Source organism: Chiloscyllium punctatum, chromosome 3, assembly GCF_047496795.1.
Source record: "Chiloscyllium punctatum isolate Juve2018m chromosome 3, sChiPun1.3, whole genome shotgun sequence".
Lineage (NCBI taxonomy): Eukaryota > Metazoa > Chordata > Chondrichthyes > Orectolobiformes > Hemiscylliidae > Chiloscyllium > Chiloscyllium punctatum.
Window position 1 is genome coordinate 132,212,376 of NC_092741.1, and position 23,412 is coordinate 132,235,787.

A 23,412-nucleotide genomic window follows, 5' to 3' on the forward strand; every position below is an offset into this window, starting at 1 on the left:
CATTCCGCTTTAGCTATACAGGATATTGGTGAGAACATTTCTCAAACACTGAATCCAGTTTTAGTCTCCTTATTTAAGGAAAGATGTAATATATTGGGAGGCGGTTCACAGAAGGTATATATCTGGAATGAATGGATTGTCTTATGAAGTAAGGTTGGACAGGCTGTGTTCATTTCCATTGGAGTTTAGAAGGATGAAGCTTGATTTGATTAAAGTGTATAGGACTCCAGAAACTCAATTTCTCAAGGATAACTAGGAATAAGTAATACATGGTGGCCAAAGTATAAAGAATGGCAGAGAAAGTTTAATCAGGAGTATGAGATAAGGCTAGCTAGAAATGTAAAAATAGCAACAGTTTTTACACGTTTTAAAAAAAGGGTGAGTGATGTTGATTCTCAAGTGAGAGCGAATGAGGAGTTAATAAGGAAATGGTGTATGAAATGGATAAGCATTTTGCTTCTGTCTTTATCTAGATGATACAAACAAAAAAAGCTGTTCATTAGGAAGTTGAAGGGAGAGAGGTGTTTAGTGAAATTACAATAATTAAGAAACCCTAATAAAGATTTACCTTCACTTTGGGCATCACGGTCTTTACTGGCATTTTACAATAAGCAAATTGCCCCATTATACTAGCCTCACCAAATACAGTTTTCACGCTAGTCAAAATCACTTGCTTGAATTGATTTCAGACAAGAAATTCAAAAATATGGCTCTCCCAGAAGTTGCAGGTATTTCGAAATGACAGGTTCCATGGAAGGCTGTCTGATTCATAGACTTGGCTTCTTATGTCCCATCTTCAACTTCAATGAGGTAGAAAGTTTATACAGGGAGGGAGGGAGGTATGTACAAACTAAAGAAAAGCATTCTAAACTTCTGTCGACTCACAAGCAGTGCTGCATTTCTGCCAAAAGCTGCCCTTGCCTCCCTTCAGCTGCCAGGTTTCCATAGTCTCGGAAAAACCAGCTTGCCCTTGTTGAAGCAGCCTTGTTAAAATACTGAAATTGCCATTCCTGCCTCATGGGACTGGTTAAGTTGTTTACCCTCATCCTATCTCATTAAAACTGGGAGGAAGGAAAGTAGCAAGGATGCTGTAGATGGGATTGAGATTATTAAATTTTAACCTCTACCCTGGCATTAACAGATCCACTCTTGGAGGATTGAAATCCATCCTATGTTTCCAGCACATCAACTTCATAGTTAACAACGGTTGTGATTATTTTCAACATTTGCCTCCACGTACAAGAGCCTAGAAAACAGAAGCATCCCTCATTATAGGCCAGCTAAATCCAGAGAGGGACCTGTGGCACAATTTGCTTTCTGTATGCCACAGGTTAGCCCACATATTGCAAACAAATGAAAAAGATCTTACAGAGATTATTATCTTGATTATAGTCATCACTCTAGTGTTAAGTCTTCAAGAAGATTTTTGAGCTATTCAGATGCCCTTGATCAAATCTTCCCATTCGCCTGCTTCCTCTGAAGATGATGTAGTACAACTTGTTTTCCATTTATTTCAATATTAAAATTGGAGATGTACAAAGACAAGCCAAGGGAAAAACAAAGTGAAGCATGCCTCAATAGATTTAGTGGAAATGTAATCCTATTGATGATAACATTTCCAAATACAGAAATGTAACTACAAATCTGAAGGTTGCTTGTTTCAGTCAGCAACCATATTTTGGTGTAGATATTTGAACTATTTATTTTACAAAGAGTAAGGCCCTGCCTGTATCACAAGGGCTCCATTCGAAATGATCAATGGCTAGATCTGAATTTCCAAGATATCTGCTCTTTATTAATTTCTGTGTTGTAGAGAAATAATTTGGCAGAGAAATCCTTAATAAATTGGTCATTAAGGCTGGACCATTTCTCAGGGGATGTTTGGTTTTGAATTCTTACAACTTTGCCAAACCAGAAAACCCAATATATTATCAGCTCATGAGCTTTAAACTAATACCAAGTAAATCGGACCCTACTTACACAAATTACTAATTTGGAAGCCACTGGTTACATTATGCTCAGGGTGTATTGTTATTTTGCACAACAAGTTCAAGACAGAATTAGCAAGCTGTTTGATTCAGAGGTGTGTACATAGAGTTATACAACACAGAAACAGACCTTTTGATCCAACTCGTCCATGCCAACCAGATTTCCTAAACTGATCTGTGCCATTTGCCAGCATTTGGCCCATATTCCTCTAAACGCTCCCTATTCATACAGCCATCCAGATGCCTTTTAAATGATGTAACTTCACCCGCCTCCATTAGATCTTCCAGCAGCTTGTTCCATACACGCACCTCCCTCTGCATGAAAAAATTATCCCTCAGGTACGTTTTGAAACTTACCCCTTTCACCTTAAACCTACGCCCTCTAGTTTTGGACTCAGTTACCCTGGGAAAGAGACGTTGGCTGTATACCCTATCCTTGCTCCTCACGATTTTATAAACTTCTATCAGGTCACCCCTCAACCTATAATCCTCCAGGGAAAAAAGCCCCAGACTATTCAGCCTCTTCCTCTACCTCAAGGTCTCCAATCCTGGCAAAAGCCCTTTAAATCTTTTTGAACCCTTTCAAGTTTAGAAACATCCTTCCAAAAGTAGGGAAACCAGGTTGATTACAGTATTCTAAAAAAATGGCCTCACCAATTTCGACATGCCATGATGATGAGGTGATGGTGTTGGACTGGGGTGGACAAATTGCATCATGGTATCCTAACTCCTATACTCAATGCACTTGCCAATAAAGGCAAGAGTGCCAAAGGACCATATTCACCACTCTGCCTACCCATGACTCTATTTTCAAGGAACTATGAACCTGTACCCCCAGGTCTCTTTGTTCAACCAGACTTCCCAGATCCTACCATTAACTGTATAAGTCCTGCCCTGATTTGCCTTTCCAAAATGCAACACCTCACATTTATTTAAATTAAACTCCATCTGTTTTTCCTCAGTTCATCTGATCAAGCTCCTATTGTCCTCTGAGATAACCTTCTTCACCTCCAACTTCATTACTAATTTTGGTGTCATCTGTAAACTTACTAACCAAACCTCCAATATTCACATTCAAATAATTTATATAAATGATGAAAAGCCACAGCTTCCACAGGCCTCCAGTGCAAAAAACAACCCTAAGACACTACCCTCCATCTCTTACCTTCAAGCCAATTTTGTATTGAAGTGGCTAGCTCCGCCTGGATTCCATTTGCTCTAATCTTGCTAACCAGTACACCTTGCGGAACTTTGCCGAATGCCTTGCTGAAGTCTATACAGACAACATCCATCATTCTGCCTTCATCAAGCTTCTGTGTCACTTCTTCTAAAATCTCAATCAAGTTAGTAAGACTCTATTTCCTACACACAAAGCTGTGTCAACTATCCCTAATCGGTCCTTGCCTTTCCAAATGCATGTAAATCTTGTTCCTTAGAATCCTCTCCAACAATTTATCAACCTGTCTATAATTCCTTAAATAACTTCACTTAAGTAACACCACCACATTAGGCAACCTCCTGTCTTTCAACACCTCACCCATGGCTATCGATGATACAAATATCTCAGCAAGAGGCCCAGAAATCTCTTCTCTAGCTTCTCACACAATGTAAAGGGATTCATTTGATCAAGTCATAGAATCATAGAGATGTACAGCTCAGAAACAGACCTGTTGGTCTAACTTGTCCATGCCAACTAAATATTCTAATCTAATCTAGTCTCATTTGCCAGCATTTGACCCATATTCCTCTAAACCTTTCCTATTCCTATACCCATCCAAATGCCTTTTAAATGCTGTAATGTACCAGCTTCCACCACTTCCTCTGGCACCTCATTCCATATATGCACCACCCTCTGACTGAAAATGTTGCCCCTTAGATTCCTTTTATGTCTTTCCCCTCTCACCCTAAAGCGATGCCCTCTAGTTCTGGACTCCACTACCCTGTGGAAAAGGCATTGTCTATTTCTCCCATCCATTGATTTTATAAACCTCTATAAGGTCACCCTCGACCTCCAACACTCCAGGGAAAACAGCCCCAGCCTATTCAGTCTCTCCCTGTAGCTCATATCCTCCAACTCTGGCAACATGCTGTAAAACTTTTCTGAACTCTTTCAGGTTTCACAACATTCTCCTGATAGGAAGGAGATCAGAATTGCATGCAATGTTCCAAAAGTGGCCTAACCAACATCCTGTACAGCCACAACATGACCTCCCAGTTCCTATACTCAATGGTCTAACCAATAAAGGAAAGCATACCAAACACCTTCTTCACTATCCTATCTACCTGCAACTCCACTTCCAAGAAATGATGAACCTGCAGTCCAACATCTCTTTGATCAGCAACACTCCCCACGACCTTATCATTAAGTGTCTAAGTCCTTATTTGATTAGCTTTTTCAAAGTGCAGCACCTTACATTTATCTAAATTAAACTTCATCTGCCACTCCTCAGCCAGTTAGCCTATCTGATCAAGATCCTGTTGTACTCTGAGGTAACTTTCTTCACTATCCACTACACCTCCAATTTTGGTGTCATCTGCAAACTTACTAACTATACCTCCTATGTTCACATCCAAATCATTTATAAAAATGACAAAAAGTAGTGGACCCAGCACAGATTCTTGTGGCGTACCACTGGTCACAAGCCTCCAGTCTGAAAAGCAACCCTCCATTACCACCCTCCGTCTTCTAACTTCGAGCCAGTTCAGTATCCAAGTTGCATTTTAAGACATCCAGCACCTCCTCTTCTGCAATATGGACACTTTTCAAGATATTACTACTTATTTCCCCTCGTTCTCGAGCTTCCATGTCCTTCTCCACAGTAAATACTGACACAAAATGTTCTTTAATATCTCATCCATCTCCACGGCCTTGTTGATATTTAAGGGGCCTCACTCTCTACCTAGTTACTCTTTTGTTCTTAATTTACTTATAGAATCTCTTTGAATTCTCCTCAACCATATTTATCAAAGCTAGCTCATGCCACATTTTGGCCCTCCTGATCTCCCACTTACGTTTACTGTATTGCCCTTACACTCCTCTCAAGATTCACTTAATCCCAACTGTCTATACCTGGCACATGTTACCCTCTTTTTCTTAACTAATTTCTCCAGTCATCTTCTATCCCTATACCTACTAACCTTGCCCTCCACACTAATAGGAACACACTGCCTCTGGTCCTCTTCCAATTCAGGCACAACCCATCCTCCTTATATTAGGTCATGTCTACCCCAAAACAGATCCCAAAGATCCAAAAACACAAATCCCTTCCCCCTGCATCAGCTCTTCGGTCGTAACAGAAAAACAAGTTTGATTTTAAAAATAAAATTACAGGACAGCCAAATAAAACAGTCATTCCACGTCTTGAAATTGGACTTGGTCATGGGACAAACCAATTTTGTTTTGTACTTACAAAAGTTGTCAGTTGGATAACAGCTCAATCAACGTTCTTTGAACATTCATATTTTCCATGTGTCATTTCAGCCATTTTACAATGTATTAAGAAGCCTTAAGCCGAAAAAACTTTCTAGCATTTCAACAATGTTGACCCATGTTACTAATCTAATATGTTCATTATTCTCAAGGCACCTATATGTCTATGAGCCAGTTTCATGCAAAACAAAACATCATAGGTCAATGAACTATTTAATAGTAGGTTATAATTATCAAGCTCAGAGTTATAAATGGTATCAAAAGCAATAACTTAATTGGAATGTAATAATAGAATTATGCAATAGTTTCCTATAATTCCTATGCATAAATAGCCATTTCTAAGGAGTTTCTTCTCCATATTCTAAGTTAATTATGTTATGTAAAATATAATAGCAATGGGGAGAGGGACAGGATAAATGCTTTTCCCTGCTTCTGTTAAAATTTGCTAAATGAATTTAAGATGATTCTGGAGTAAGTAACCCCTCAATCTGGTTCATTCTTCATTCATACTTCAGATCAATAATGTTTAAATATGATAAAGTTTAAAATAATCGTACATGAGAATAACAATGGTGAATGTTTTGCAGTCCTGTTGAATTTTTTTTCACATTTAACTTTTACAGCTGCATGTTTATTAATAACGAATATCTTTTCCTGTCAGATTATTACATCCTAGCTTTCCTGTTAAGCACACATCACAAACACCCTTTCAAGTAACTAATATGCTGTCAGCAGCATTCAACTAGAGAGTTAATTTGCATAAATTTGGATTTCTTTAAGAAGATACAGCAACAGCTTGAGAAGAACTTCGGGAAGAATCCAAACAGATGGAACAGAGCAAAGATCTTACACAATATTTGTAGCAACTCATGAACATGCATCTGATGTTGAGCTGTTGTCCCAGATTCAAAAATACAAGAATTAAATGAATGCATGTCCTCATCTCATGCATCTGTTCCAATTCTTGAATTTGTGCCTGAGGTTAGCACACACTAGGCTAATAAAATAGAAAATCTCGTGCCTCCTGTGTTTTGTTACAGTTCACATTCTGGTAAACAAAATCCTTTTATCCCAAGATATTAAACACTAAAGCTGAATATTATACTGCCCTTTTCTCCAACAAACTATTTCAATAGCTTAGTAGTCATAACAAAGGTCAGGAACACTTCAATTGTCCAACTGGAATTGCAGTAGCACATGATTGTACACTTCTTGTAACTGACCCATATAATGCAAAAACGTTAGATTATTCAGATAGATTTTATACTTCTTTCAATGGCAAACAGCTAAAGTCCAAAAGGCCACACAGTGAAACAGGTATTTCAATCACTAGCTGGGGTTATTTAGTTCTTGTTGATTTAGTTCTCATTCAGTCTTCTTGTAAAAACTTTTCTCAATTCGGTGTTTTTCTTGTGAATACAATGTGCTAAGGGAAGATATTCCCGGAAATACATCCAGGGAAGTTACTTGGGTGGAACTGAGAAATAAGAAAGGGATGATCACATTATTGGAATTGTATTATTGACCCCCCAATAGTCACAGAGAAATTGAGAAACAAACTTGTAAGGAGATCTCAGCTATCTGTAAGAATAATAGGGTAGTTATGGTAGGGGATTTTAACTTTCCAAACATCGACTGGGACTGCCATAGTGTTAAAAGTTTAGATGGAGAAGAATTTCTTAAATGTGTACAAGACAATTTTCTGATTCAGTATGTGGATGTACCTACTAGAGAAGGTGCAAAACTTGACCTACTCTTGGGAAATAAGGCAGGGTAAGTGACTGAGGTATTAGTGGGGGAGCACTTTGGGGCCAGCGACCATAGTTCTATTTGTTTTAAAATAGTGATAGAAAAGGATAGATCAGATCTAAAAGTTGAAGTCCTAAATGGGAGAAAGGCCAATTTTGACGGTATTAGGCAAGAGCTTTCGAAAGCTGATTGGAGGCAGATGTTCACAGGTAAAGGGACGGCTGGAAAAAGGGAAGCCTTCAGAAATGAGATAACAAGAATCCAGAGAAAGTATATTCCTGTCAGGGATAAAGGGAAGGCTGGTAGGTATAGGGAATGCTGGATGACTAAAGAAATTGAGGCTTTGGTTAAGAAAAAGAAGGAAGCATATGTCAGGTATAAATAGGATAGATCGAGTGAATCCTTAGAAGAGTATAAAGAAAGTAGGAGTATACTTAAGCGGGAAATCAGGAGGGCAAAATGGGGACATGAGGTAGCTTTGGCAAATAGAAATAAGGAGAATCCAAAGGGTTTTTACAAATATATTAAGGATAAAAGGGTAACTAGGAAGAGAATAGGACCCCTCAAAAATCATCAAGGCGGCCTTTGTGTGGAGCAACAGAAAATGGGGGAGATACCAAATGAATATTTTGAATAAGTATTTACTGTGGAAAAGGATATGGAAGATATAGACTGTAGGAAGATAGATGGTGACATCTTGCAAAATGCCCAGATTACAGCGGAGGAAATGCTGGATGTCTTGAAATGGTTAAAGGTGGATAAATCCACAGGACCTGATCAGGTTTACCCGAAAACTCTGTGGGAAGCTAGAGAAGTGATTGCTGGGCGTCTTGCTGAGATATTTGTATCATCGATAGTCACAGGTGAGGTGCCGGAAGACTGGAGGTTGGCAAACGTAGTGCCACTGTTTAAGAAGGGCGGTAAAGGCAAGCTAGGGAACTATAGACCGGTGAGCCTGACCTCAGTGGTGGGCAAGTTGTTGGAGGGAATCCTGAGGGACAGGATGTACATGTATTTGGAAAGGCAAGGACTGATTTGGGATAGTCAACATGGCTTTAAGCATGGGAAATCATGTCTCACAAACTTGATTGAGTTTTTTGAAGAAGTAACAAAGAGGATTGATGAGGGCAGAGCGGTAGATGTGATCTATATGGATTTCAGTTAGGCGTTCGGCAAGGTTCCCCATGGGAAACTGATTAGCAAGGTTAGATCTCACGGAATACCGGGAGAACTAGCCATTTGGATACAGAACTGGCTCAAAGGTAGAAGACAGAGGGTGTTGGTGAAGGGTTGTTTTTCAGACTGGAGGCTTGTGACCAGTGGAGTGCCACAAGGATCAGTGCTGGGCCCTCTACTTTTTGTCATTTACATAAATGATTTGGATACGGGCATAAGAGGTACAGTTAGTAAGTTTGCAGATGACACCAAAATTGGAGGTGCAGTGGACAGCAAAGAGGGTTTGCTCAGATTACAACAGGATCTGGACCAGATGGGCCAATGGGCTGAGAAGTGGCAGATGGAGTTTAATTCAGATAAATGCGAGGTGCTGCATTTTGGGAAAGCAAATCTGAGCAGGACTTATACACTTAATGGTATGGTCCTAGGGAATGTTGCTGAACAAAGAGACCTTGGAGTGTAGGTTCATAGCTCCTTGAATGTGGAGTTGCAGGTAGATATGATAGTGAAGAAGGCATTTGGTATGCTTTCCTTTATTAGTCAGAGTATTGAGTACAGGAGTTGGGAGGTCATGTTGCGGCTTTGGTTAGGACATTGGTTAGGCCACTGTTGGAATATTGCGTGCAATTCTAGTCCCCTTCCTATCAGAAAGATGTTGTGAAACTTGAAAGGGTTCAGAAAAGTTTCACAAGGATGTTGCCAGGGTTGGAGAATCTGAGCTACAGGGAGAGACTGAACAGGTTGGGGCTGTTTTCCCTGGAGCGTCGGAGGCTGAGGGGTGACCTTATAGAGGTTTACAAAATTATGAGGGGCATGGATAGGATAAATAGGCAAAGTCTTTTCCCTGGGGTCGGGGAGTCCAGAACTAGAGGGCATAGGTTTAGGGTGTGAGGAGAAAGATATAAAAGAGACCTAAGGGGCAACTTTTTCATGCAGAGGGTGGTACGTGTATGGAATGAGCTGCCAAAGGATGTGGTGGAGGCTGGTACAATTGCAACATTTAAGAGGCATTTGGATGGGTATACAAACAGGAAGGGTTTGGAGGGATATGGGCCGGGTGCTGGTAGGTGGGACTAGATTGGGTTGGGATATCTGGTTGGCATGGATGGATTGGACCGAAGGGTCTCTTTCCATGCTGTACGTCTCTATGACTCTAAGGGGAGAAATATTAACAGATGGCACTGTAGATCAGATGGGCAGCACAGTGGCTCAAGGGAACACCAGTGACCCATGACCCCCCCCCCTCACCCCCCCAAAAAAAAAGAAAATTGAGAAGCAAATATGTGAGGAGATCTCAGGTATCTGGAAGAATAATAGTGTAGTAATGGTAGAGGATCTTAACTTTCCAATCATAGACCAAAAATGCCATAGTGTTAGAACATCAGATGGAGATGAATTTGTTAAGTGTGCACAAGCACATTTTCTTATTTGTTACGTGGATGTACTTATTAGAGAAGAAGCAAACCTTGACCTTCTCTTGGGAAATAAGGCAGGGCAATTGACTGAGGTATCAGGTAGTGGAGTACTTTGAGGCATGTGATCATAATTCTATTAGTTTTAAACTAGTTACATAAAAGGATAGACCTGATCTGAAAATTAAAAGTTCTAAATTGGAGCAAGTCCAATTTTGACAGTATTGGGCAAGAACTTTCAAAAGTTGGTTGGGGGCAATATCCACAGATACAGGGACAGCTGGAAGTGGGAAGCTTTCAAAATTGAAATAACAAGAGTCCTGAGACACTATGTTCCTGTCAAGATGAAGGGCATGACTGGTAGGTGTAGGGAATGCTGGATGACTAGAGAATTTGAAGTTCTGATCAATAAAAAGAAAGAAAATGACAGATATAGACAGTAGGGATCATGAATACCTAGAGGAATATAAAGGCAGTAGAAGTATACATAAGAGGGAAATCAGAAGGGAGAAATAGTCCATGAAATAGCTTTGGAAACAGGGTTCAGGAGAATCCAAAGGATTTCTCACATACATTACGGACAAAAGAGTATTAAGGGAAAGACTAGGACCCCTTAAAGATCAGCAAGGCCACATATATGTGGAACCGTAGGAGATGGGTGAGATACTAAACAAGTATTTTGCATCAGTGTTTACTGTGGAGAAGATATGGAAGCTAGAGAATTTGGGGAAATAAATAACGATATCTTAAAAAGTGTCTATATTACACAGGAGGTGGAACTGGATGCCTTAAAATGCATAAAGGTGAATAAATCTGAGGGATGGGATCAGGTTTACTCTAGGAGCTAAGGAAGTGATTGCTGGGCCGCTTACTGAGATATCTATATCATTGATAACCACGGGTGAGATGCCGGAAGACTTGAGGTTGCTAATGTGGTGCCATTTTTGAACAACGGTGGTAAGGAAAAGCCATGGAACTATAGACTGGTGAGCTTGACATCAGTGGTGGAGAAATTGTTGGGAGGGGACAGGATTTACTTGTATTTGGAAAGGCAAAGACTGATTAGGGATAGTCAACATGGCTTTGTGTGTAGGAAATCGTGTCTCACACACCTGATTGATTTTTTTGAAGAAGTGACGAGGAGGACTGATGAAGGCAGAGCGGTGGATGTTGTCCATATTGACTCCATAAAGTGTTCAACAAGGTTCCACTGGTTCACAAAGGTAGATCACATGGAATATAGTGACTAGCCATTTGCATACAAAATTGGTTTGAAAGTAGGCAAAAGAGGGTGATGGTGGAGTGTAGTTTTTCAAATGGGAAGCCTGTGACCAGTGGTGTACCACAAGGATCAATGCTGTGTCCACTGTTTTTTGTCATTTATATAAATAATTTGGATGTGAACGTAAGAGGTATGGTTTGCAGATGACACCAAAATTGGTGATGTTATGGACAGCAAAGAAGGTTACTGCAGAGTACAACAGCATCTTGATCAGATGGGTCAATGGGCTGAGGAGTGGCAGATGGAGTTTACTCTAGATAAATGTGAGGTGCAACATTTTGGTAGGGAAAATCAAGGCAGGACTTATACATTTAATGGTAAGTTCCTAGGGAGTGTTGCCAAACAAAGAGACCTTGGAGTGCAGGTTCATAGTTCCTTGAAAGTGGAGTCACAGGTAGACAGGGTAGTAAAGATGACATTTGGTACGCTTGCCTTTATTGATTAGTGCAATGAGTATAGAAGTGGGAGGTCATGTTGTGGCTGCACAGGATACTGGTTAGGCCACTTCTGGAATACTGTGTTCAATTCTGGTCTTTCTTCTAAAGGAAGGACATTGTTAAACTTGAAAGAATTCAGAAAAGATTTACAAGGATGTTGCCAGAGTTGGAGAGTTTGAGCAATAGGGAAAGGCTGAATAGGCAAGGGTTTTTTTCCCTGGAGTATTGAAGGCTGAGGGATGACCTTATAGAGGCTTATAAAATCATGAGGGCCTTAGATAAGGTAAATAGTCAAAGTCTTTTCCCCAAGGGTAGGTAGTCCAAAACTAGGGGGCATAGGTTTCATGTGAGAGGGGAAAGATTTAAAAGGGACATAAGAGACAATGTTTTCACACAGAGATTTTTTCCTACGTAGAATGAATTGACAGAGGAAGTGGCAAAGGCTGGTATAATTACAACATTTAAAAATTATCTGGATGGAATATGAATAGGAAGAGTGTAGAAGGATTTGGGCCAAATGCTGGCAAATGGGACTAGATTAATTTAGGTTATCTGGTCAGCATAGACAAGTTGGACTAAAGAGTCTAGTTCCATGTATGCATCTCTATGACTCTGACTGGAGCTGACACCACATGGAGAACTAGTTATTGGAGATTGCAAGAACCACTGTGTTAAATTATATATGTGCAAAGAACAGTTACATCTCTAAACCAAACGAGGCACTAATACACGTAGCTACTCTTCAGCATCCCATTATACACAGTAACCTATCTTTATGATTGGCATCAATTGGTTTTGAAAGATTTTACAAATACAATTTACAAATTCAGTCCATGGTTTAAAATTTCCAGAAGTTACTTTCAAAATTGAAACACAATTTAAGAAACTGTAAGGTTAGATTAGAGAGGTGATGACCAGAATGCTTTACGCAGCATTTCAGTTCATAACATGAAAAAATCTGAACAAAAGTGACTCCCCTTCATATTTGCATAAAATAAATTGCAAAGGAGTATCATAAGAAACTGAGGGATAATGTTATTAACAGGAAGAATCTATGGTATTTTCAACTCATCCATTAGAAATTGAAATGTTAATCACCAAGTAGCGATTCAATCCTATAAGAGATTTTTTGTGCACACCAGGTACTCAAATCACAAATTCATTCTTTACAAATGTATCTACATTTGTGCTCTGCATGATATATGAACATCTTTCTCCAGTCCCCAGTGAAGAGTTGCTTTTTTAAATGATTTGAATCCTTGGATTATGAAAGGTTTTAAAATCATTCATAAATGCTTACTACAAGTTTTTTATCATCAGCATCCTTCTATCTGCGTAAGATGATGAGCGTGCAACAAGTCCATTAGTGATGAAAAAGCTTCATAAACCTTCTTTTCATACAGTTTGTTCAGCAAACTTTAGTTAGTATCTCATTTATTTTGAACTCCTCACAAGAAATTGAACTGTTAAAACAGGGACCACACAAGTTCAGCTTTCAAATTGCTAAGAATTACAATTATGAAAACAAGCATGTAAGAATTCAAAAATAATTTTTTTTTCACTTTTATAAAGTATTGAAATGACACAAAAGAAATACTTTACCTGTGTTTGTTTCAGGTAAAATACAGCAATGCTTCTGCAGAATACGTGGTATCTGTGCAAGGAATACAAATTAATAATATTTATAAAATGCAATACTAAGATTTGATTCCTACTTGTCATTTAAAACTACTGGTATGAGAGAAAATGATTTCATCTTTATCATAACATTTTAAATAGGAGCTGGAAAAAGCTATTCTGTCTCTTGAGCCTGCTTCATAAGTTAGTAAGATCCTTGTTGATCTGATATGCACTTAACTCTCTTCTCTGCCAATCCCACCCACACCTCAATAACTCTCAAGTTATCTATCAACTTCACCTCATCTCACTTCATCTATCTTGAATATATCCAATATATTCACTCTTGCACAAGGGGAATTCTCTCAACATTTCTGCTGTTAAGCCTTCTCAGAATCTTATATATTTCAATAAAATCACCTTTCGTTCTTCCAAACTCAAATGAGTATCTTTAGGTTCAACATGCTCAACCAACCTCTCACTCAACAACACTTCTGTTCCACAACTTAGCTTTATGAATCTTCTCTGAACTGTCTCCCATTCCTAAAGGCAGCCAAAACTGCACAAAGTAATCTGGTTTGTCTCACCAATTCCCTGTACATATGCAGCAAGACTTATCAACTTGTATATTTCGTTCCCTCGCTATAAAAGCCAGAATTTCATTTGCACTTTTAATTACTTGATGTACGTGCATGCTGGCTTTTTGAGTTTCATGTATGAGGATGTCTATTCCCCTCTGTACCATACAGAGAGAAACATTGCTAAATTATATTTCAATAATATTGTTTTATTACTCCTCTGGAAAAGTAGACAGCCTTACATTCCCACTTTACACTCTAGCTGCTAAATTTTCACCACTCAGTTAACCCATAGACACCCCTTTCAAACATAATTTGCCTTCCTAGCCAAATTCATATCATTAGCAGATTTGGCTACAATAATCAATCTCTTTGCCAAAGTCATTACTAAAAATAGTAAATAGTTGTGGTCCTAGCACTGATCCCGGCAACACTCCACTAGTTAACTAGTTGCAAACCTTGAAACCCCAATTCGATTTCTTGTAAGTTTTGCAATCTTCTAGCCATGCCAATACGTTACCTCATTACCATGTTGTCTTGTCTGATAGAGTCATACAACATGGAGACGGATCCTTTGGTCCAAACCATCCATGCTGACCAAGTTCCCAAACTAAACTAGTCCCATTTGTCAGTGTTTGGCCATATCCTTTTACCCCTTCCTATTCATGTACCTGTTCAAATGTCTTTTAAATGTTGTAACTGTACCTGTATCTACCACTTCCTCTGGCAGTTCATTCCATACATGCGCCACCCTCTGCGTGAAAACGTTGCTACCTAAGTCCTTTTTTAAATCTTTCTCCTCTGACCTTAAACCTATGCCCTTCAGTTTTGGATTCCCCTACCGTGGGGAAAAGACCTTTGCTATTCACCTTATCTAAGCCCTCATGATTTTATAAACCTCTATAAAGTCACCCTACAACCTCTTAAGCTCCAGTGAAAAAGTCCCAGCCTCTCCTTATAATTCAAACCCTCCAGCCTCAGTAACATCTTTGCAAATCTTTTCTGTACTCACTCTAATTTAATAATATCCTTCCTATCATGGGATGACCAGAATGATATAACGTACTCTAAAACTGGCCTCACCAATATCCTATACAGCTAGAATATGATGTCCCAACTCCAATACTCTTCTATGGCAGTCTTTTATCTGGCCTTATCAAATAACTTTTTTGAAGTCAAAATACATTGCATTTATTAACTCTTTATTTATCTTGCTTATTACTTGTTCAAATAATGTAATCTTCCCCTCACAAAGCTATATTGATTCTGCTTATTTGTATTATAATTTTCCACCTCTTTAATAATGGATTCTAGCATTTTTCCAATCTCAGACGTGAGACTATTTGCCTATTGTTTTTTGCTGTCTATCTCCCTGTTTATTTTTTTGAACTGAGTTCAAATATACTGTGAAGGAAACATTCATATTAGATTCATATTTTTAAATTTATGCTTAAAAGTCAATAATTCTTTACAACATGTGGCAAATACTTTGCAATTGCTTTTGAATCAAAATTCAATTGCTACTGTTCTGTTGAACTATACTGTTGCAGTGCTATAGATATATGTGGTAGTCCCCCTTGAACAGTTGAGGTGGTATTTTTGCAACAGCATTTTATACATTTGCAATTTAATATGACTATTCAACTTATAATAATGAAATACAAATGAACATTTTCTATAATTTGGATGGTAATTGTGTTTTGATACATCTATAACTTACCAAGTACCTATTGCAAACATATTAAAATTATATGGTGTTGCTATTAATTGCAAATGAGTTCTGTTTTAGAATGTCATAAGAAGTACAGCACAAACATATAGCCATACAAATTAAGAATAGAAGTAGGCCATTTGGCCCCACAAGCCTGCTCTGTCAATTATGACATCACTACTGATATGTTTGCATTACAAATTTCACATTCCCAAGGATACCTAATCACCTTAAATTCTTTTTAGGCAAGGAAATCAATCTATGTTTCCATCAATGAGAAAATTATGCAAATTGATATCAAATTACAGATTGCCACATTCAGAAGTTGTAGAAATTTCAGAATAAGCTAATTCATATTTAATACAAATTATTTTTAGAAAATAGATGATAACATCTGAGAACTTGGAGATAAATTAAAAAAATCATAAAGCATCACAACCTAAAGCCAGATTCAGATATTTACAAAAGGTTTACTTTAAATAATGATTACGGATATGAAAATGATACAATCTCTTCCAATTTTTATTTGAAATGAGAATTTTTAAAGTGATTTAAAGAATCATTGTAAATCAATGAGACACAACATTCTTTAAGAACTAAAAAATACCATAATATTGTATAAAACTGTGCATGGATCCATTAAGCATCAATTTAGTTCAGTCAAAAAAGAGCAAAGCATGGTGGATACTGCAAATCTGGAACAAATATTGAAAATGGTGGATAAACTCAGCTGGTCTGGCAGAAACAGAATTGATATTTTGAATTCAGTATGACTCTTTCAGTTCTGATGTTCCAGACCTGCTGAACTTCTCCAGCATTTCCTCAGTTTGTATCAATTTATTTCAAATTGTTTAAATGTATGAATACATGTCGTGCCAAACAATCAGAGTTGCATGGCATATAGAAGTCAAATTGATGTGTAAAATACTATGTACCTATTAACAATATTCCTGTAGATTTGCACAATAAACAAACTCTGTTAAAGTGTGTAAGTACTTAAGCAAAATATCAATGCTTTAAGTGAGAACATGTTTTATACTGCTTTATTGATTGACCACATCAACTAATAATGGTCATTGCTATTGTGCACATTCAGAGGAAAGATAATGTTTAAGAAGTATTGTCTATGAATTCACAGCAGTAAACTTTATTGCATTTCAGGTAAGGTTAAGGTAGTTTCCAATGTATTCTGATCAGGAAGGAAAAAGTAAAATCAATTGTCAGTCATCTGGACTTGTAACAGTTTCTCTGTTTTCCAACACCATGTCTTAAGAGGGTGTTTGCAATCATGGACTTTCATTTGAAGTATGTTGGTCAATGATTAAACTTCCACCATTCATTATAATCATGGCTGATCATCCTCAATCAGTATCCTGTTCCTGCCTTATCCCCATAACCCTTGATTCCACTATCCTGAAGAGCTCTATCCACCTTTTTCTTGAAAGTATCCAGAGACTTGGTGTCCACAGCCTTCTGGGACAGAGAATTCCATACACCGACCACTCTCTGGGTGAAGACAGTTTTCCTCAACTCTGTTCTAAGTGGCCTACCCCTTATTTTTAAACTGTGTCCTCTGGTTCGGGACTCACCCATCAGTGGAAACATGCTTCCTGCCTCCAGAATGTCCAATCCTTTAATAATCTTATACGTCTCAATCAGATCACCTCTCAGCCTTCTAAACTCAAGCGTTTACAAGCCCAGTCACTCCAATCTTTCAGCGTAAGATATTCCCGCCATTCTGGGAATTGACCTTGTGAACCTACGCTGCACTCCCTCAATAGCCAAAATGTCTTTCCTCAAATTTGGAGACCAAAACTGCGCACAATATTCCAGGTGCGGTCTCACCAGGGCCCTGTACAGCTGCAGAAGGACCTCTTTGCTTCTATACTCAATTCCTCTTGTTATGAAGGCCAGCATGCTATTAGCTTTCTTCACTGCCTGCTGTACCTGCATGCTTGCTTTCATTTACTGATGTACAAGAACACTTAGATCTCATTGTACTGCCCCCTTACCTAACTTGACTCCATTTAGGTAGTAATCTGCCTTCCTGTTCTTGCCACCAAAGTGGATAACCACACATTTATCCACATTAAACTGCATCTGCCATGCATCCGTCCACTCACCTAGCCTGTCCAAGTCACCCTGTATTCTCCTAACATCCTCCTCACATTTCACCCTACCACCCAGCTTTGTGTCATCAGCAAATTTGCTAATATTAGTTTTAGTACCTTCATCTATATCATTAATGTACATTGTAAAAAGTTGCGGTCCCAGCACTGATCCCTGCGGTACCCCACTGGTCACCACCTGCCATTCCGAAAGGGAGCCGTTTATTACTACTCTTTGTTTCCTGTCAGCCAATCAATTTTCAATCCATGTCAGTGTTTTGCCCCTAATACCAAGAGCCCTAATTTTGCTCACTAATCTCCTATGTGGGACTTTATCAAAGGCTTTCTGAAAGCCCAGGTACACTACATCCACTCGATCTCCCTTGTCCATCTTCAGAATTACATCCTCAAAAAATTCCAGATTAGTCAAGCATGATTTCCCCTTCATAAATCCATGCTGACTCTGACCTATCCAGTTACTGCTATCCAGATGTGTCGTAATTTTGTCCTTTATAATTGACTCCAGCATTTTTCCCACCGAGGTCAGACTAGCTGGTCTATAATTCTCTGTTTTCTCTCTCCCTCCTTTCTTAAAAAGTGGGGCAACATTAGCCACCCTCCAATCCAGAGGAACTGATCCTGAATCTATAGATCATTGAAAAATAATCACCAACGCATCCACGATTTCTAGAGCCACCTCCTTCAGTACCCCGGGATGCAGACCATCAGATCCCGGGGACTTATCAGCCTTCAGACCTAGCAGTCTCTCCAACACCATTTCCTGCCTAATATAAATTCCCTTCAATTCAGGTCCTTCGGCCATTATTACATCTGGGAGATTGCTCATATCTTCCCCAGTGAAGACAGATCTAAGGTACCAATTCATCTCTTCTGCCATTTCTTTGTTCCCCGTAATAAAATCACCCGTTTCTGTCTTCAAGGGCCCAATTTTAGTCTTAAATTTTAGTCTCTGCTTCCCACAGAATGGTTGACTGGTGGTCTTCGAACTGTAGTGGCTGCCACCAGACATATTGGAAGAATTTGCAGGTTGATAATCAACCTGTTTTCCCAGTTACGAGCACACCTTCTGTGGCCCTAAAGTCTGGAAAAGGACTCAAGCTCGAAGCCACTAGCTCAGAGTCTAGCACAGGACCTACTGTGTCACAAGACCTCTGGTGTAAGATTACCCTTACTAAATAATTTCCAAACATTTGGATTTTGCAGATTTCTGCATAATTCATGCCAAAGATGTAATTTAGAATTGCCCAGAGTGTCATTTAGATTCAAATCTCCAAAAGTCTTTTCTGTATGACCAAAGAAATTGCACTGCAATCCACTTTATGCATATGCAGAGCTCATCTTTGGTGCTACAATTCATACAATCTTTGAGCTGTAGCTAGTAGAGTATCCAGATTTTGACAGTGGTGCATGATTTTCAGATAGCTGTTAAGAAATGAACAAAGCAATTAATTTTAAGAATTAAAGCACGCCCATTGCCCTTCAGGTCTCCTGTGCCATGTATTAAATTTTAAATGTCATAAAAATCCATGAAACTCTTTCAACAATGGTAGCTTTCATTTAGAGAGCATTTTTAACAGCATAAAACACCACTAGGTACTTTACTGGCTATTTCTTCAGACACTTTTTGAGACTGTTGCAAAATTACAAAGACTGTGAGAAAACTAGTTGGATTTAGATTTTAAAGAGGATAAGGTGGCAAGATAAATTTAGGGTGGAAATTTCAGAGCTTTAAACGGAGTTGATTGCAAGGCCACGGAAGTGGGAACAATGAATATCAGGGCAGCAGAAAGTGATGAAATATATAATTCTGACATGGCTAGGTGAGAAAGGGGGACTTACTGTAGATAGATTTCAACATCAAGTTGAGAATTTTAAATTTGTCATTGCTGAATCAGGATCCAGTATAGGTCAACAAGCAGTGGAGTTATAATTGAACAAGGTTTAATGTGAATTGAAATATAGAGAGGTTTAATGAGCTCAAATTTATGAAGGATATAATATAGGAGGCAAGCCAAGAGCATTCAGTTGTGAGATGTGAGCAATGCTGGCAAGCCATCATTTATTGCACATCCCTAGTTGTCCTTGAGGAAGTGGTGGTGAACTACCTTCTTGAACTGCTACAAACCAATTGCTGTGGGGTGACTGGCAATGTATGTAAGGAGCCAAGTCCAGTGATAGTGAAGGAATAGCAATATACTTTCAAGTTAGGATGATGAGTGGCTTTGAGGGGAACTTGTAGGTGGTGGTACTCCCATATATCTGCTGCCCTTGTCCTTCTAGATGGATGTGATCGTGTATTTGGAAAGAGGATTCAGAGATGGTAATACCATTGAATGTCAAAGGCATTGGCTAAGTTGTCTGTTATTGGTGATGGTCATAGCCTGGCATTCGTGTGGCATGAATGTAACTTGGCACTCGATAGCCCAAGCCTGAATATTGTTCAGATCTTGTGCTTTTGAATATGGGCCACATCAGTATCTGAAGAATCACGAATGGTGCTAAACTTTGTGCAATCATCAGTAAACATCCTCAGTTTTGATCTTATGATGGAGGAAAGATGGTTGATCCAGCAGCTGTAGATTGTTGGGCCTAGAATACTACATTGAGTATTTCCTACAGAGATTACTTAGATTACTTACAGTGTGGAAACAGGCCCTTTGGCCCAACAAGTCCATACCGACCTGCCGAAGCGCAACCCACCCAGATCCATTCCCCTACATTTACCCCTTCGCCTAACACTAAAGGCAATTTTGCATGGCCAATTCACCTAATCTGGACATTTTTGGACTGTGGGAGGAAACCGGAGCACCCGGAGGAAACCCACGCAGACACGGGGAGAATGTGCAAACTCCACACAGCCTGAGATGGGAATTGAACCTGGGTCTCTGGCGCTGTGAGGCAGCAGTACTAACCACTGTGCCACCATGACGTCCACATGTCCTTGATCTCAGATGACTAACCTCCAACAACCACAAACACCTTCCAATGACTCTTCCTAATGTAGAGTATGCACCTTGCTACCTATTGATTCCAGTTTTGATAAGGGATAGTATTACTGCTACACTGAGGGAGGATATTCCTGGGAATACATCCAGGGACGTTATTTGGGTGGAACTGAGAAATAAGAAAGCGATGATCACCTTAGCAGGATTGTATTATAGAACTCCTAATCGTCAGTGGGAAATTGAGAAACAAATTTGTAAGGAGATTTCAGTTATCAGTAAGAATAATAAGATAGTTATGGTAGGGGATTTTAAGTTTCCATACACAGATTGGGACTGCCATTGAGTTAAGGGTTCAGATGGAGAGGAATTTGTTAAGTATGTACAAGAAAATTTTCTGATTCAGTATGTGAATGTTCCTACTAGAGAAAATGCAAAACTTGACTTACTCTTGGGAACTAAGGCAAGGCAGGTGACTGAGGTGTCAGTGGGGGAGCACTTTGGGGCCAGCAACCATAATTCTATTAGTTTTAAAATAGTGTTGGAAAAGGAAAGACCAGATCTAAAAGTTGAAGTTCTAAATTGGAGGAAGGTTAATTTTGACAGTATTAGGCAAGAACTTTCAAAAGCTGATTGGGGGCAAATGTTTGCAGGTTAAAAAAATTGCTGGAAAATGGGAAGCATTCAAAAATTAGATAACAAGAGTCCAGAGACAGTATATTCCTGTATGGTGAAAAGTAGGACTGGTATGTGTAGGGAATGCTGGCTGACAGGAGAAATTGAGGTTTTGGTTAAGAAGGAAGCATATGTCAGGTATAGACAGGAAAGATCAAGTGAATCCTTAGAAGAGTATAAAGACAATAGGAGTATACATAAGAGGAAAATCAGGAGGGGAAAAAGGGGACATGTGATAGCTTTGGCAAATAGGGTTAAGAAGAAATATATAAATACGTGGAAAACAAAACTAAAAGGGTTTTGACAAATACATTAAGGACAAAAGGACAACTAGGGGGAGACTAGGGCCCCTCAAAGATCAGCAAGGCAGCCAATATGTGGAACACAGGAAATACTGAATGCGTATCGGAAGGATGTTGTGAAACATGAAAGGGTTCAGAAAATATTTATAAGGATGTTGCCAGGGTTGAGGATCTGAGCTATAGGGAGAGTTTGGGGCTGTTTTCCCTGGAGCATCGAAGGCTTATAAAATCATAACGGGCATGGATAGGATAAATAGGCAAGGTCTTTTCCCTGGGGTGTGGGCGTCAAGAACTCGAGGGCATAGGTTTAAGGTGAGAGGGGAAAGATATAAAAGGGACCTAAGGGGCAATCTTTTCACGCAGAGGATGGTGCATATATAGAATGAGCTGCCAGAGGACATGGTGGAGGCAACATTTAAAAGGCATCTGGACTGGAATATGAATAGGAAAGGTTTTGGGCCAAGTGCAGGCAAATAGGACTAGATTAAATTACGATGTCTGGTCAGGATGGATAAGTTGGACCAAGGGGTCTGTTTCTATGCTGTACACCTCTATGATTCTATGACTCAATGACTCCAGTGCCTTAATGTTATGGGCTGTCACTCTCACCTTACTTCTGGAATTCAGCTTTTTTTTGTCCATGTTTGAACCAAGACTGTAATGAGGTCAGGATCTGAATGGCCCTGGCAGAATCCAAGCTGAGGTCTCTGAGACGGTTATTGCTGAGCAGCTGCTGTTTGACAACTCTATTGATGACACCTTCCATCACTTATATGATGATCAAGAGTACACTAATGAGATGGTAATTGGCTGGATTGGATTGTCCTGCATTTTATGTATTAAACATACCTGGGCAATTTTCCACATTATTGGATAAATGCCAGTATTGTAACTGTACTGGAAGAGCTTGGCTAGGGGAGCAGCAAGTTCTTGAGCACAAATCTTCAGTATTATGGTAAGGATGCTGTCAGGCCCCATGGCCTTTGCTACTGCTTCCAACCATTGCTTGATATCACACAGAGTAAACAGAATTTGATGAAGACTGACATTTGTAATGCTGGGGAGGTCACAGTCGATCACCCACTTGGCCCTTCTGGCTTAAGATTGCTGTGAATGTTTCAACCTTATCTCTTACACTGACGTGTTGGACTTTTCCATCATTGAGGATGGGGATATTTGTGGAGCCTCCTCCTCCAGTGAGTTGTTTATTTGTTTAATTTTAATGTTGGATAATCAAACCATGATCTAATCAAAGCATGCTAAGCTTTGTACATCAGCTCAGGTGAGATTGTGATTTTAAAAAAAGTGGACAGGCGGCCTTCAGAAATAGATAAAAGGGTCACTTGTGAGTCATGCTTCAAAGTGACAATGTCTACTGATTTGTCCACAGGATGCAAATAAATGCATGACATGACATCACCAGTCTTATTTTATTATGATTCCATTTGTAAATGGCCCAAATAGAATGATTAATGCAAAACTTGCATCCACCCTTCTTAGACTGGAAATTTAGCAGAAGTGAAGCAACAAAACATAAAGGCCATGAAAGGAGCATGCTTTTGTTCCCAGATGTAGTGATTTATTGTGTTTTATAGAACATAGAACATAGAACAGTACAGGCCCTTCAGCCCACGATGTTGTGCCAACCATTGATCCTTATGCACCCTCAAATTTCTGTGACCATATGCATGCCCAGCAGTCTCTTAAATGTCCGCTATGACCTTGCTTCCACAACTGCTGCTGGCAATGCATTCCATGCTCTCACAACTCTCTGTGTAAAGAACTCGCCTCTGACATCCCCTCTATACTTTCCTCCAACCAATTTAAAACTATGACCCCTCCTGTTAATCATTTCTGCCCTGGGAAATAATCTCTGACTATCGACTCTATCTAAGCCTCTCATTATCTTGTATACCTCAATTAGGTCCCCTCTCCTCCTCCTTTTCTCCAATGAAAAAAGTCCAACCTCTCTTCATAGGATAAG

The 23,412-nt window shown here is 39.3% G+C and overlaps 1 protein-coding gene across 1 annotated transcript in view; it reads right to left on the reverse strand.

The window, feature by feature from the left end:
- dlgap2a (discs, large (Drosophila) homolog-associated protein 2a) overlaps positions 1-23,412 on the reverse strand; it is a 961,527-nt gene that overhangs the window by 871,563 nt on the left and 66,552 nt on the right. The window contains exon 2 of the mRNA XM_072560917.1: positions 13,077-13,128. Coding sequence (XP_072417018.1) covers positions 13,077-13,128 — 52 coding nt within the window. The remainder of the gene's footprint in view (positions 1-13,076; positions 13,129-23,412) is intronic.